Genomic DNA, 16048 nt, shown 5'->3' with positions numbered 1-16048 from the left:
GTTTAGCCTTTTTCAGTTACAAAATATTGGATACCAAGCAAGTAAGTGAGCAACTGCTGTAGATAAATTTGCTTGCTCTACCTCTCTTGAACAGATAAGAAACTTAGCAGGAACAAATGAGCTTTGGTTTTTGTTCTCAGTGTAGACATTAACCAGCACAAAGAAGAGGGTCCCATTCATGATTTTGCTGCACTATACTAGGTTTTTCTATTTACCCCTGTTGCAAAGAGTTAAAGGCGTATTCCAGCTTTATACATCTTATCCCCTATCCAAAGGATAGGGCATAAGATGTATGATCGCAGGGGAGCCCCGCGGTCTTGGTGCAGCCCCCGGGAATCTGTGCCGGACGCTGCCTCCGAGACGGGGAGGTGTCGTCACGTTGATGGCCTTCATGCCCCCTCCCATAGACGTGAATGGACGGGGCATGGAGTGACGTCATGAATATTAAAGGATAGGTACACTTGGAAATCATAAGCATAGGGTAATGCCCAAAGTGCCTTAGAGAAGGGCCTGGTTACTGATGTCACAGCCACCTTAAATAATACTATACTGCACTTTGGGGCTTTATCATACAATTCTAGATTACTTACTAGGTCTCAATATGTATTTGTGCATACCTGTAAAGTATGTTTGCTGCTGTGATCATGGAGTATGTAATTTAAAGGCATTATATTTTCATAACCATTTTTAATACCTTTGTATTCCAGGTAATGGTCCATCAGGCATCTGTCTCTCATACTTGCTGTCTGGTTATACTCCATATTTGATAGACAAAGCTACACATCCAAACCCAATGTTACAAAGAAAGCTGGAGGAATTCCCCAATGTTCCCATCACTCAACAGGTCAGTACAGACTACAAAGAAACTTATCTATTCTAATGGTTATATGAACATTATCTTATCATTCAATGTCACACTACTGATAATTCATGTGTTCTACCTTAAAAGGTTAAGTAACTTTGTTAATACATTGCTTTACTTATCTAATATTGATACTGAGTCTGAACTATATTCTAGAGGTGTATTTATAATCCTCCTGCCCTTAGAGCTAAAGTCTGTAAAGCCTCATATGGCCTTGACCCTTATTGTACATAAATGACACACTGTATCTATACCAATGGATTCATGGGGCAAGTGTAATGATTCTGAAATTCCTTGAATGTCGGAATCGGCATATCTTCTCTGCTAGGGCCATGTTCATATGTCAGTATATAGGTCTGTAATTTGTATGCCATAACAAGAAGTGGAAAATAAACAGAGGAAAAGGAAAATGGAAAGATGTATGCCACTTCCATGATTAGACCCACTCCTGGTCTTTGCTTACAATTACTACTGCAAAATACTCACCAAAATAGATTGTGTGTGAAAGTGGCCTAAAGTAAGTATACCCAATAACAATACTTGTGTCTGGTCTACCATACCAGACACAGCCATATAGAGAAGAGCATTGTTATGACCATTATTGCAGTGAAAGGACCACAGTTCTAAGTCAAGCACTAGAGTCCCTGGTTCGGCTGATCAATAGGGCATCCCCAATGGTCACACAATAATGGTCTGCCATGCATATGGCAGAAACCACATAATCATACTCTTAAAACATTTAAGTTAAACTAGGTGATTCTATACCAGCGGTCTGAAACTGCTGGCCCACCAGATGTTGCAAAACTTCAGCTCCCAGCATTGTTAACAGCCAATAGCTGCAGCATATGTCCAGGCATGCTGGGAGTTGACGTTTTGCAACATTTGGAGGGCCGCCAGTTTGAGACCCCTGTTCTATACAATGGAAAGCAGCTGTTACATCTGGTGTTGTGTTCACTATTCATTGTTTTTCTCTTTTTAGGACCTGGAGTATTTGTCTGAGGGCTTGGAAGGTCGCTCCAACAGTCCGGTTGCTCTGTTGTTCGATACCTTGCTCAGGCCAGACACTGACTTCCTGGGAGATGTGGAGTCTGTATTGCAGTGGACAAAAGAACCCAAAAGAGCTGTTCCTCACCTGGTGCTTGGCCGAGGTCCACCCGGAGGAGCGTGGAATGTATGTATTCCTAATGAAAAAACTGTGAATATCTAATATTAGAAATGGAAGGATTGTCAATAATAGCCTATTAGGGCATGGTGGCCAATTCTTTGTCTATTCACTATAATTTACCTTTATATTGAATAATATCAAAAGTATGCAATACATGATCCCTCCAGATTGAGGCCAACTTGAGGCTCCTTGGGCCATATGCAAAATCTGTCAGAGTGCCACCCACTTACCATGTGCCATGTATATCATAATACTGGGGTCACCTTATCTGGCAGAAAAGGTCCCAGCTGCTATGACCATGGCTACGTCCTGACTGTGACCAAATATGGATAAATAGTTTTTGAGACAGACATATAACAAGCTTTACATTTTTATTTCAGGCAATTGAGGGTTCAATGATAACTCTTAGTCGTGGAGACTGGATGGGGCTCCCTGATTTATCTTTCAAAGATTGGATGAGGACGAAAAAAAGGTGAGATATCAAGTATTTGGAGGTGAAGCATATGCCTGGATAAAATAGAAATATACAGTAACATGCACTGAAATAAAAACTGTCCAGTAAATATATAAATCTTTGAGGTATCCTCCACTGTAACAAATTTCAGTAGCCAGGACATCTGGGTGACAGTCAATATAGCTGTCATTACAGTTCTCTTAGGGTTTGTCATCCAGGATTCCAACCCTGCAGAATTGCAAATATGACTATTTGTATGGGGATATGTCCCTTCGCCCCTGTATTAAATTAGATAGATAGATTTGTCATTCACAGGCCTTAGAATTTGGGGAAAATACTGTTATGTGAGCTACAGTGATGGCCATATTGATTGTCACCCATACAAAAGAGACACAACTGACAGAATAGAATTGTTTAGAATACAATTGATGTAAATGATGGTAAAATAGTTTTTTTTTGTATAGGAGCTTTACAATTACTTTGAATAGGGTTGAACTGCAATACCAGACACAGCACTTGGGAAAGAGTAGCATTGTTTATGAGAATTTTTGGTGCAATCTCAAACAGTTCTTTCAGAATGTTTTATGTTTTTAGTAAAACTGCCTAAAACAAAGCAGTCCAAATAAAATAAACAATAAGCAGATATAATATAGGTAATTGTTGGCTAAAGAGAGCAATTCCAGCTTTAAATTTTGGTTGTTCTGAACAGACCAGGTATATGAAAGTGCATCCATAACTTAAAGGGGTTGTCTCACAATGACAACCCCTTTCTATACCCTAATAAAAATATGGACATCATAGAACAGGACCCTTTGCTCAGGTCTCCCTTTTATTAGCTAGAGTTAATATCCACTTTCACCAATAAAAAATAGATCTAAATGGGTAATTTTATGAATAATTCACATACATATACTTCAACTCACGTCCTTTTGGTGCTCATGCACCTTAGACTAAAGTTGGCTTACCCACTGCCTTCAGTGGTATTAATTGCTTAAATGGGCACTATCAGATACAAACACTTTTGATATGTTGTAAATCATGCAAAACCAATAGGTTTTGCAATTGCTTTCATTAGAAAATGTTCAGTATTTCATACTGAAAAAGCCAGTCAAACAACTGCCCCCCCCCCCCCCCGCCTGCTTGGACACATACTAATCCTGCTGTGTCCATGCATCATGGACACACTTCATGATTGACAGCTGTGAACGCAGGGCTCACAGCTAGAGGAAAAATCCTCCCACTGTCAGCTTGTGTCCCACTACTGTCATGAGGACAAGCTGGGAGTTGTAGTTTTGCTAATGCTAGGGGAGATGTGAGCAGACAGCATACTGAGGAAGGGGGCGGAGACCTGCACAGTAAGGCCCCTTCCTTTGAGAGGAATTTGGACTAGTGAGCTAAATTAAAAGTGTAATAAAACAATAAATAAAGGTGCTAGACACATAAAAATGACATGTACATGGTCAGGATTAGGTACTGAGTGATATATTTAAAAAAATTAAAAATATTGTTGGATCTGACAGGTTCGCTTTAAAGTGTATGGTGGCCTCTCAAGATGAGCTTTTTACCACCCACTCCTATTGTTCTGGGAGGGATAAGCTGTCTCTCCATAGAGGAAACCTGTTCAGTCGGGCAGTACATTCATGTGGAATGAGTTGGGAGAGATACAGTAACTGTTGGCTGAACTGTGCAGTCAGCAGTTGTTATAACTGTATGGCCACCTTAAGATGACGACTAAATCCTTTGACGTTTGGCTTTGTAAAATAATTGTATTTTGTAGAGCATATAAAAAATATACACTATTGTATATTGCAACTATCCAAAAAAAGACATCATGTTTAAAGTGAGGACAGCCTGTGTAGATTCACATTTAAACACCTATTTCTATTGGATGGAATGGTACAGTTAACAGCTGAGGGGTGAATATGATAAGAACGTTCCGGAAGGTTCTTCTTTGTAATCGAGCAGATACAATCTGCAGTAGGTAATTGCTGTAACACACCGCCTCCAGACGTTCACCCCTATTCACTTAATCACCCGCAGTTATCTCATGTATTCATACCGCACACAACTTGCACTTGAATAAGCCATGTATACAATTATGTCAATGGTAATATTATCAAATATTATGCAGCCTCCACATAAAGGGGTTTTGTACTGTTAATACGTACTGTGAATAATTATACAAAATCTTAATGGCAGGTTATCACCTAGTTCCAGTATCACAATGAAGGGGCTTGCTGCTTTATGCTTCTACGTTCACAATAGAAACTATTTTTCCTCCTCTCAGAAGAGCTGGAAAATGATAGATATTTCAAAATAATGGCCTGGGTTTATGAAAGGGGTACTCAGGTGGAAAAAAATTTTTTTTTAAATCAACTGATGCCAGAAAGTTAAACAGATTTGTAAATTACTTCTATTAAAAAATCTTAATCCTTCCAGTACTTATTAGCGGCTGTATACTACAGAGGAAATTATTTTCTTTCGGGATTTCTTTTCTGTCACGACCACAGTGCTCTCTGCTGACACCTCTGTCCATTTTGGGAACTGTCCAGAGCAGCATATGTTTGCTATGGGGATTTTCTCCTGCTCTGGACAGTTCCTGACATGGACAGAGTTGTCAGCAGAGAGCACTGTGGTAGTGACAGAAAAGAAATCCAAAAAGAAAAGAATTTCCTCTGTAGTATACAGCCGCTAATAAGTACAGGAAGGATAAAGATTTTTTTTTAAAGAAGTAATTTACAAATCTGTTTAACTTTCTGGCACAAGTTGATTTAAAAAAAAATAAATAAATAAATAAAAAACCCCTTGGATAATTAACCTCATGACATCCAAAAGGCATTTCTGACATTTCCAAGAAAAGCTAACAAAAAAGCTTAAAGATCAGGGTTGCAGAGTTAACAAACTCAATCTACCTGAGTTTTCTCTTGAAACAAGCTTCATTTTTAAAGCATAGTATAAATGTCCAATGGATGCTTTATTCCAGAAACAGTGCCACTACAGGTTGTGTGAGGTATTGCTGTTAAGCCCTATTCATTTGAATGGAACTGAATTGCAATATCATATGAAGAATATAGACAGAAGTTGTGCTAGTTCTGGAAAAAAAAAACATTTTACCAGATAGAATATGGAGGTACAAGTAAAATTTGCTTGGTATATAGTCAAGATGTGTGCATGTATTGAGAGTAAACATAACTAACAGCACATGTAGTGCTTTTGTTTACTTACTGTAATTCCATCTGTTTGCGTATACATTCAACTTAAAGGGATACTCCACTGGCCAGCGTTTGGAAGAAAATGTTCTGAACGCTGTTTTCGCGCTGCGGGGGTCAGCCACACCCCTCGTGACATCATGGTCATGCCCCCTCAATGCAAGTAAATGGGAGGGGACGTAATGGCCTTCATGCTCCCTCCCTTAGACTTGCATCAAGGAGGCATGACCATGACATCACGGGGGCGTGGTCAACCCCCGCAGCGCAAAAACAGTGTTTGGAACATTTACTTCCGAATGCTGGCCAGTGGAGTACCCCTTTAAAGGGAATCTCTAAGCTCTAGATGATGCTTAGGGCTCAAGCATCAAGGAGGCAGTGCTGAGCCACAGGATGCACGCCTTTTCCCTCCCCCACCCATTCTTACATTGATTGATGTTCATGGCTCACCTTCGAGCACTGACCCCTGTATATAATTTAGTCAGTGTAGGGAGGGGTGTCGGAGGGAGACAGTGAACACCCTGCAGCTTAGCACTGCCTCCTTGACACTTATGTTTATCAGCAGCTACAGTCTCTTCTGAATGACATAATGCTATCTGCACATTGAATCCAAGATTTCTACTAGATTGGGAGAGAATAAGAATGGTTGGTGCAAGGATAGAATAAAATCACTTTTAGCATCATTGCGAGAAAATCTAAGAAAGTAGACTTCTTAAAATGAACTTCCTTTGGAAGGCAATGTTTTCTTATTATGTTGAAAAGACCTGAACGTGTCATTGATCTTCAGTTACCAAGGTAACAGAAGTGTTCTGAAAAGAAAGAGATTGATTATGTGAAGTCTGCATTATGCAGACTATATGGTAATATGCTAAGAGTAACAATGTGAATTGTGGGTTTTTGTTCGTTTCAGCGATATAAATCACTTAATTCAGTGTATTAAAATTATGGTAATGTTGGCATGTCATGAAATATTAATGTAGGTTTTATTCTTCTTACATTTAGGAACCTCAGGAATGACAGGTCCACTGCAGGGGACATCCTGAATTATTACCAATACTATGTAAAGAATAAAAGACTAGAGAACAATTTCTTATCTGGTGCAGTTGTCACTTCTGTTATGAAAATCAGTAAAGACATGGAAAACGGTATCGGGAGTGAGCCCATTTGGAATAATGCAGAGTTTAAAGAAGAGCAAAACCAGGACAAAAGTGTATTCCAAGTTAGTGGATTTATTGAAAATGACATTGGTTCCATGCAGAAATTCTGTCTCTATGCTGAGAATGTTGTACTGGCAACAGGCACATTTGACAGCCCTTCTTGGCTGGGTATCCAAGGAGAAGACCTTCCATTTGTCTCACATCAGATATCTGCTCTTGAGGAAGCAGTAAAATTTAAGAAGGTCCACCAAGAGTCTGACCCAGTGCTGATCATAGGGGCCGGACTGACTGCTGCAGATGCCATTCTTCTAGCTCGCCATTACAACATCCCTGTCATCCATGCTTTCAGAAGACGAGTTAATGATCCTGCGCTCATCTTTAACCAGTTACCGCATATCATGTACCCAGAGTACCATAAAGTACACCAAATGATGAAAGAACAATCAGTCTTTCAAGGAGGACCCTACAAGGGCTACACAAGCCTACCAGAGCACCATGCTGTGTGCTTCAATGATGACATGAAATGTACCTTCAGAGACAAGAATGGTCAGCACACAGCTTTTAAGGTTTCAATGGTTTTTATTCTCATTGGATCTAACCCAAACTTGTCTTTCCTTCCTAAAAATGGCACAGACTTGGCTTTGGATACAGAGCAACCGGTCAACTCCAAACGGAATCCTCTTGATATTGATCCATTCACATACGAGTGTATTCAAGAGAAAGGACTGTATGCCGTGGGACCCCTGGCCGGTGATTATTTTGTACGCTTTGTCCAAGGGGGTGCATTGGCTGTTGCTAGCAATCTCCTAAAATCTAAGAAAAGGCCCCCCTAATGATATACAATACTGTACCACATTTTAGGATACATCTTAGGCCAGCCACAATAACAGGATGAAAGGCCATTTTTAAAACAATGTAGAATGTCCCATAAAATAAGCTACTGGACTTACATACGTAAAAAGAATGCAACTTCAAGAATTTTGTCTGTTATTACCGTTCTACAAGAATATTAAGGGGTTCACATTTGTATTAATATTCTACAAGACTATATTTTGATATTGAGGGGTAAAAAAATATGTATTAATATTTTATAGCAAAAATTCTATGACATTTTTTTATAGGTAATTCATCTTTCATAAACACTCAGTAGAAAAGAAAAAAATGTCCAATTGAAGAACATAACATGTAAGGTTAAGAGTTGTTCTTAGCTTGGGGCCAATCTGGTTGTAACCAGCGTACAGTCATTCCAAATGTTACTTGCTGGGCAACATATTTTTTAGTTAAAAGAAAATAATTTCGTTTTTGCGTCAGCAGGTCACACCCAATAAACTACAGACCTTTAACCCTCAGACCCTGTTTACAATTTTCATGAATGTGAACTGGATTTTACAGGATCACATTTACTGCTGCTCAATAGGCATTTGACTTTTATATATGTATATTACTTAAACCTTATTGTATATTACTTAAACCTTATTTATGACTTTTATAGCAATTCTCTCTGGGAGGAAAGGCGGTTACTGTTTTCCACTGAAGAGACCCAGTTGCTCTATGGAGATTTTATTTGAGGCAAAGTCCTATATGGAAATGTGTACAAATGAATTCTCCTCCAGAAGGAATATACTATTTCATATTAGCCAATCACAGTCTCCTCCAAAACAAGCTTATGTGCACACTCTATTTCCCATTGAGCATAACCTTATAATAATCACCATACACCTAGTGGATTTTTTCAATGTGACACAGTACCCCTACTTTCTGGGGCACCTTTCTAGCCAGCCTTTTAGATTAGAGGTAATGTGTGGGACATTTTCTAAATGGTGTTCATAAAATACATATGTGCCAAAGAAAATTTTAAAATGGACCTGTCAGCAGAAAAACACTGGCACTATAATGGTTCTGGGCATACCGTCTTATTTCCATAGTCCTATCCAGTACCGAGATATAAGCCATTTTGTTATTATGCAAATGAGGCTCAAGTGCCCAGAGAGCATTCCCCAGCACAACAAATCCAGCCCATGTTCTCATTTTTACCACCTACTGGCACAATTGAATCTACCTACCATGTTTCATTAACAGCTAGTAGATAAAGAGGGCATGGATTGGACATACCTGGGCTCTGACCAGAGGCGTAACTTGTAGCTTCTGGGAAAAATCTGCAACAGGGCCCCATAGGCCAATTATAATACCAGTTTCTTATAGGGAAGATGTGCTTTGGGGCCCCCTTAGACACCAGGGCCCCAGTGCGACTGCTACCTCTATAGCTATGCCCCTGTCTCTGGTCAGGCTGGGGAATACCCCTGGACACTTAAGCCTCAATTCCATAATAAAAAAGGTTTATATCTCAGTACTGGAAAGGACTATGGACATAAAAAAAAGGTATGATTGGAATCCTAATTACTAGCCTTATCTAAATATTTGTTTCTTTACACCCCTGTTTTCCTGGTGACAGGTGCGCTTTAAGTAAATGCCATTATAACATTCCTTGAGATCATTATTCTATAGCAGCATCTTTAATTTGCTAAAACTACTTCTATAGAAGAAGCTCCCCTAAAAGGGTTATCTAGCATTTATACAGAAATTCTCATTCAACTATTAGCCAGAGCAGTACAATGAGAGTATCCCACTGTGGAGAACCTGCATACCCATGCCTTACATATACAGCCCTGTAATGCTCTAGTTCACCAGCGAAGGAGAATTAAACTTATGCTGCTATATTGGCCCTAAGATTACTACTGATGCAGGGGATCCCGGCATGCAGAATACGATATGATCACCTTATTGTCACATGACCTTTCTAACAAAAAACATATTTCAAAGCAGACAACCTATTAATTGATCATGGTAAAACTAACACTGCTACCACTAGGCCTGAACAAAGCCTATAAGGCAAATTGCCACCTAGTAGAGAAGGGGAGGGAGCTCTATTTAGGTAATTTGGCCCCCCTGTAAAATTTTTACTAAATAAACAATGTATTACACCAAATCTTACTTAATCAATTGGTATTTTTAAATAAGTAGAATCTTAAGTTTAGCAACCCCAGAAGGTTCTATGTCTCTAGATGTGGAATAGACAGACAACTGAAAAACATAACTAGCAAATGGAATATCAATCCTTAAATAATTAGAAATGCACTGAAAGGAATGCTGAACTCTTTGTATAACTGTACATTGTATTTTAGAAGTTAAACTGGTAATATATCACCATGTAATTTTAATATATATATATATATTTGAAGTTTGTATTTTTGTAACTACTGTTAAAGAATTTTTTTTATATTTTATTCTATTTTATTATTTTTACAATAAATAACATTTATATTAAACTGTCAAAAATGTCTCTTCACTTACTTAATGTAAACTTTGGGAGTTGTTATTAAGCCTCCAGGCTGGCTGGATTTATGTAGAGGTGGAAACCTGTGCGCCCATACTGTAATCTCTGCTAGCTCAGAGTAGTCTTCGTACACTGTTTTGTCAGGGTAAACTTCCTTGCAAGTGGGGTCAGTTAAGATCCCTCCAAAGGATAGGGATAAGATATCTGATCGCGGGGGTTCAGCCGCTGGAACCCCCCCCCCCAAGATCCCCGGGCGGCACCCCGACATTCTAAACATGTTTGTGTCTATTGGAGGGGGTGTGGCAGCTCATCACGCCCCCTCCCAAAGACATTAATGGAGGGGTGTGGCCTGACGTCACAACCACGGCCACCAAAACCCAGCCAACAAAAATTTTCAGAACACCAGGGGGGCGCACGGAGATCGTGGTGGTCCCAGAGGCCTATCCATTGGATAAGGGATAAGTTGTCCAGGGGTGGAGTACCCCTTTAACTGAGTCATTGGTTCCAGTATATGTAAAGTCTAAACTTATGCCTGAATTGGTGGAAAATTGGTACTCACTCTAAACATTCATCAAAATGGGATATATTGATAACAACTAATGGATGCAAAATATTCAAAATTCTCAATATCCAAATAAATTGTCAAACAGTAACTAAAACTAAACTTCTGGTCAGTTAAACAATTAAAGAATATACCGATATCAGGTTAAAAAAAAATGCCATAGATGCAGAGAACATTGCTTACTTGTCTTTCCGAGTTCTGAAACCACCCAAATCCATTTCTTTTGTAGGTCTTAGCAGTTGCTCAGTACTACAATTCCAAGAATGCATTGCTTTCCTTCATCTCGAATCAGTCTTCCCACCCTGTTAACTCTCCTCCTGTCAGGAACCATAAAACCAGATGAGAGATGAGGAGTGCAGTACAAATCAAACCTTTTTTAAAATAATAAAAATACAAAAATAACAATGTAGAAATCCAATGACTTGGTCAAACACAGCCAGGGGTCAGGATCAAAGCAGATACTCAAAAATAGGGAAATATTAGGATTAGAGATGGACAAATCGAAGCTGACGAAGTCGAATTCTTTCTGAATTTCATACGAAATTTGATTCTGAACAAATCGGAATTTCCTTGCGCTTTGTGGTAATGGATCGCTCCATTCACTAAATTTTGTGCTGGCCGGGGGCCCAAAATGGCATCTACAAGTGTGAGGACATGGGGCAAGGAAGTCTGGGAAGGCGGTTAGGCGAGATCACCTTGAATCACAGGGCGGCTTGCAGCCTATTGCCGGCCGGCCAGCCAATCAGCCCTGTATATTCGGCAGCCATTGCTGAAGATGGGCATTTCCCAGATGTTTTGCTGAGAGAGTAGAGACTGTGTGTGCACACTAATCACTGTTACAGACAATACAGATCTTTACAGCTGCGAATCCATTCACCTCAAGCCAGCATTCATTCTGGCTAGAAAGAGAGCAGACACTGTGTGGTCACTAATCAGCATTACTGACAATACAGATAAGCACAGGGGAAATCCATTGACCTCAGGCATCACTGCAGGCAGGCGGGGACAGTTAAAGTGGTTCTCCCTTGTTTATACTGTTTTTTGTTATTATGTTTGTGTGTTATGTGTGTATAAGTATGTGTTTTTTTATGTGTGTTGTGATTATGTATATATGTATTTTCTTACCTTTTGTGAAGATCCGGAAGCTGGCCCCTTTTTCTTCCACTGGCTTGCTGTGCACCTCGGCCTCCGCCATGTTGTGTTCGGTAAGTGGGATGTCGGGGGGTGTGTTCTTGCTTCTGTCCTTCCTATCTTCTGATGTCCGAGGCAAATGTTTTCTTCCTGTTTCTTCAGTGGCTCAGCGACGAATCTGCGGCCTCTTCCAGTGCATGCGCAAGTATTTTTTATTTATTTTTTTTACCAATAAAGTTTTTTTTGTCTAATTGACAAACTGTCTGCGCTTGCGCGAAGCTATGCTATTAGTGTAGGCCTGACGTACGCTACGCTGTTAGCGTAGCACTTGGGTACTCGCGCATGCGCAGACAGTTTGTCAATTAGACAAAAAAAAACTTTATTGGTAAAAAAAAAAAACTACCTGCGCATGCACCGGAAGAGGCTGCAGATTCATCGCTGAGCCACGGAAGAAACAGGAAGATAAGATTTGCCACGGATGTCAGAAGATAGGAAGGACAGAAGCAAGAACACACCCCCCGACATCCCACTTACCGAGCACAACATGGCGGAGGCCGAGGTGCACAGCAAGCCAGTGGAAGAAAAAGGGGCCAGCTTCCGGATCTTCCCAAAAGGTAAGAAAATACATATATACATAATCACAACACACATAAAAAAACACATACTTATACACACATAACACACAAACATAATAACAAAAAACAGTATAAGCAAGGGAGAACCCCTTTAAGAAGTTGTTTCAGAGTCTGCCAATTGAGATCAGAACTGGGAGCAATCCCCATTCAAAGACTGCAAGCAACCATAGTGCGCACTCCGCAGTTCTACGTTTTTTTCTGGTTAAAGCTTATAGGGGGCAGTAAGTGTAAAAGTACTAAAAGACTTACGCACTAGATTGTTACGCTTATTTCTGGTGCAACCGTATTGGGCGTATTATTCTATTTACACACTCCACAGTTGTATGTGTTTTCTTCTGTTTCAAGCATATAGTGGCCTGTTAGTGTAAAAGCAGAGATATATACACACACACTGAGTGTTCCGCAAGTTTCTGTTGCAGCCGCATAGGGGCGTATTTATCTATAAAATGTAATATATAGACGCACTCTGCTGTTATATGTGTTTACTGTTTAAAGCGTACAGTGGCCTGTTAGTGTAAAAGCAGGGATATATACGCACACACATTGGCCCTTATTTACTAAAAGTGTTGTGTAGGTTTCTTTGTGGGTTTTAATTCCTTACAATTTATTTTCCACGGTATTTACTAAGGTTTCCCTACATTTTGGTTTTTTTACACATGCTCTGATCTGTCTGTTTTTTCTCAGCTCAAATCCACCACATTTCATGTGGAAACCTTAGTAAATATGTTATTTTTTTGTGAAAATGTCAGGAACACGCCCCTTTTCGGAGACATCCCTTTTTTCAGTTTTTCTTAGAAAAATGGGGAGTTAGATGGGGTTTTTTCAATTCTGGTGCAAATTCTGGCGTAAAATCTATCGCAGACAGAATTTCTGGCGCAATGCGACAAAATCTGGCGCACAACCCGACAAAACATGTCGGGTTTGCAATACTAAATGAGGGCCATTGAGTGTTCTGCAGGTTTCTGTTGCAGCCGTATAGGGGCGTATTTTTCTTTAAAAAGTAAAATATAGACGCACTCAGCTGTTGTATGTGGTTTCTGTTTCAAGCGTTTAGTGGCCTTTTAGTGTATAAGCAGGGATCTATATACACACATTGAGTGTTCTGCAAGTTTCTGTTGCAGCCATATAGGGGCATATTGCTCTATAAAAAATTTAATATATATGCATTCTACAAGTATGTCAGGCAGAGAAGTGCCAGGCCGTGCACAGAGGAGTGACAGAGGCCTAAATTCATCAGACAGAGGTTGCAGCAGACTAGGGGCGCGTGGTCGCAGTGAGAGGTCTGAGCTCCCAGTGTTAGCTAGCAGTCATGTCTCGACCAGCAACCCAGCAGCCATCATTGATTGGTTAACTTGGTCATCCACTTCATCCCAAGTGACATACGACACCCACAGTCAACAGTCAACCCTCATGGCCCGGGAGCAGTCCCTGTCCTCCCATTGCCTCTGTCCTATGCTGTTCCCTCCCCTACAGAAGTATCTTATGCTGTGGGTTCAGCTTCACTATACAGCGAGGACGATCAACTAGAGGACAGTCAGCAGCTACTGCCCAGCCAAGATGTGGAGGAGACATCCGCCGATTCCTCCGCTAGGCGGCCAAGTAGTGATGAGGAGAGTGACGTGGGAGGTGGTGTTGAGAGCATTCAGGCTCCTAAGACACTAAACAACAAGAGGCATGAGGCACTTATTTTGTCACTATCCCCTCTCTTATAAAACGTAACCTTTAATTCATTTATTAAACAAGGAGGGATATTAAAACCACAACTATTTCCACTGGATGCTGATTAGAGGCTTGTTGTGCAATGCCTCTTATTTTACTTCTTATATACCAGTGGATAATTAAAATAACCAGTGGATAATTAAAACCATATAACTGCTAACATCCTACATGTTTTGCCACTATGTGTGGCTTTCTCAAGGATGACAGCTAGCAGAATGAATGCTACATGTGTCCCCTCTGATTTTTAAGCTCTGAGTCTGACGTCATACCCAATCAGCTCATGCTTGTCGCATGAGATACCTGTCATGCCAATAGGAATCCTATATACTTGCAATCACAACAAACCTTGCATATGTCATGCCCGTCCTGCTCCAATCAGCTGTTCCAAAGGGCGTGCCTGAGACCGGACTAGGCTCCACTCCCGGACCACATCCGTGATGGCGCACCCAGGTTTGCGGCTCCTGAAACAGACACCGTTGAGAAACTTGAGGATGACATCAGTCACGTGCAGACACAACTCCAGACACAACTCGATGATGATGAAGCCGATCGCACTTGCGAGCTGGGTTCACAAGGGGCTTCATCATCAGGAGAAGAGGGTGGCAGGTTGCCTGTGAGGCAGCAGCTTAGCTAACAAGGTGGTAGCATGGTGGCAGCAGTGGGAAGTATGGAGCCAAATGTGCCACCTCTCCTCATGCTGCTGCCACCTCCAGGCTCTGTCATTGTGCCACCCTATGGTCTCGTCATGCTGCTGCCACCTCCAGGCTCTATCATTGTGCCACCCTATGGTCTTTAGAGAGAGGGAAGGAGGCGCCTCATGTGCGGGATCAGCAGATCTTGTGAGTGGGGGGAAGGGAAGTGATCCCAAACCGCTCACCAAAGTTGGTTGTGCGCCCACACACAACAAGGTTTAGCGTGAAGTGTATAAGTCGGTCCACTGCAGCCCTCCTTAGTAGAGTAGAAACGAGGATGAAATGACCATAAAGACAGGAGTTTTGTCCGGCGCAGAAAGGAACCGTCAGAAAGCAGGATAAAATCAAGGGATTTATTGAATGCAACGCGTTTCGCTGCGCATGCGCAGATTCTTCAGGCATGACAAAATGAGGCTAGTGGCAGGTATATATACCCCCAACAATTAACCATTTACAAACTTTTGAATGCTACCACATGATAATATATGCATAAGTATACATACAATAAAAATAAAAATATATACAAAGGGCATATAAATAACATAAATGCAGATAAATATAATTATAAAAATATGAGTGGTATAGAAAACAATATGTTCACAATAAACCTTTAAAATACAACTAGTGTGAATAGACGTATCATATGGCTCAAAAAGGTCACACCCATGGCAGAAAATAATTCCCCGGTGGGTATATTCACAAGGGAATCAAAAAAACTGAATAAAGAAGCAATTTTATCTGGATAGGAACCCATAAATAGAAGAAGAATATATATGACAAAAAAAGGGGGGGGGGGGCAGTCGTAAGTATGCATGGGACTGCACAAGCATAAAGAGTGGAGGATCCAAAAATGTGTAAAAACGCAAAAGAAAAAACGCAGCATATGAACACTCCTCTAGGGTAACAACATATAAAAAAAAATTTTTACACACCCTTTTTGTGATTTCATTATTATCTACCTTTTATTTTGAATATACATTTTGCAGTCCTTGCCCCGTATTGATAAAAAAAATGTTTATGTTGTTACCCTAGATGAGTGTTCATATGCTGCGTTTTTTCTTTTGCGTTTTTACACATTTTTGGATTAATTTTTGAAAAATTCGACCATCTGTAGTTAGGATATTGGAAGCA

At 40.4% G+C, this 16048-nt stretch overlaps 1 protein-coding gene and 1 long non-coding RNA gene across 2 annotated transcripts in view; one reads left to right on the top strand and one right to left on the bottom strand.

Moving 5' to 3' along the window:
* OSGIN1 (oxidative stress induced growth inhibitor 1) overlaps nt 1-10169 on the top strand; it is a 31290-nt gene extending 21121 nt beyond the window's left edge. Inside the window, exons 3-6 of the mRNA XM_056526413.1 lie at nt 708-844; nt 1842-2033; nt 2408-2499; nt 6690-10169. Coding sequence (XP_056382388.1) covers nt 708-844; nt 1842-2033; nt 2408-2499; nt 6690-7677 — 1409 coding nt within the window. The 3' untranslated portion in view covers nt 7678-10169. The remainder of the gene's footprint in view (nt 1-707; nt 845-1841; nt 2034-2407; nt 2500-6689) is intronic.
* Nucleotides 7518-14689, bottom strand: LOC130276701 (uncharacterized). Its single transcript, XR_008845221.1, has 3 exons — nt 14571-14689; nt 10924-11057; nt 7518-7657 (listed from the first exon to the last, which is right to left on the bottom strand). It is a non-coding gene; the product is annotated as an uncharacterized LOC130276701 (long non-coding RNA).
* Nucleotides 14690-16048: the final 1359 nt, after the last annotated feature.

The sequence above is a fragment of the Hyla sarda genome, chromosome 6, assembly GCF_029499605.1.
Source record: "Hyla sarda isolate aHylSar1 chromosome 6, aHylSar1.hap1, whole genome shotgun sequence".
Lineage (NCBI taxonomy): Eukaryota > Metazoa > Chordata > Amphibia > Anura > Hylidae > Hyla > Hyla sarda.
This window is presented reverse-complemented; position numbering and strand designations above follow the sequence as displayed.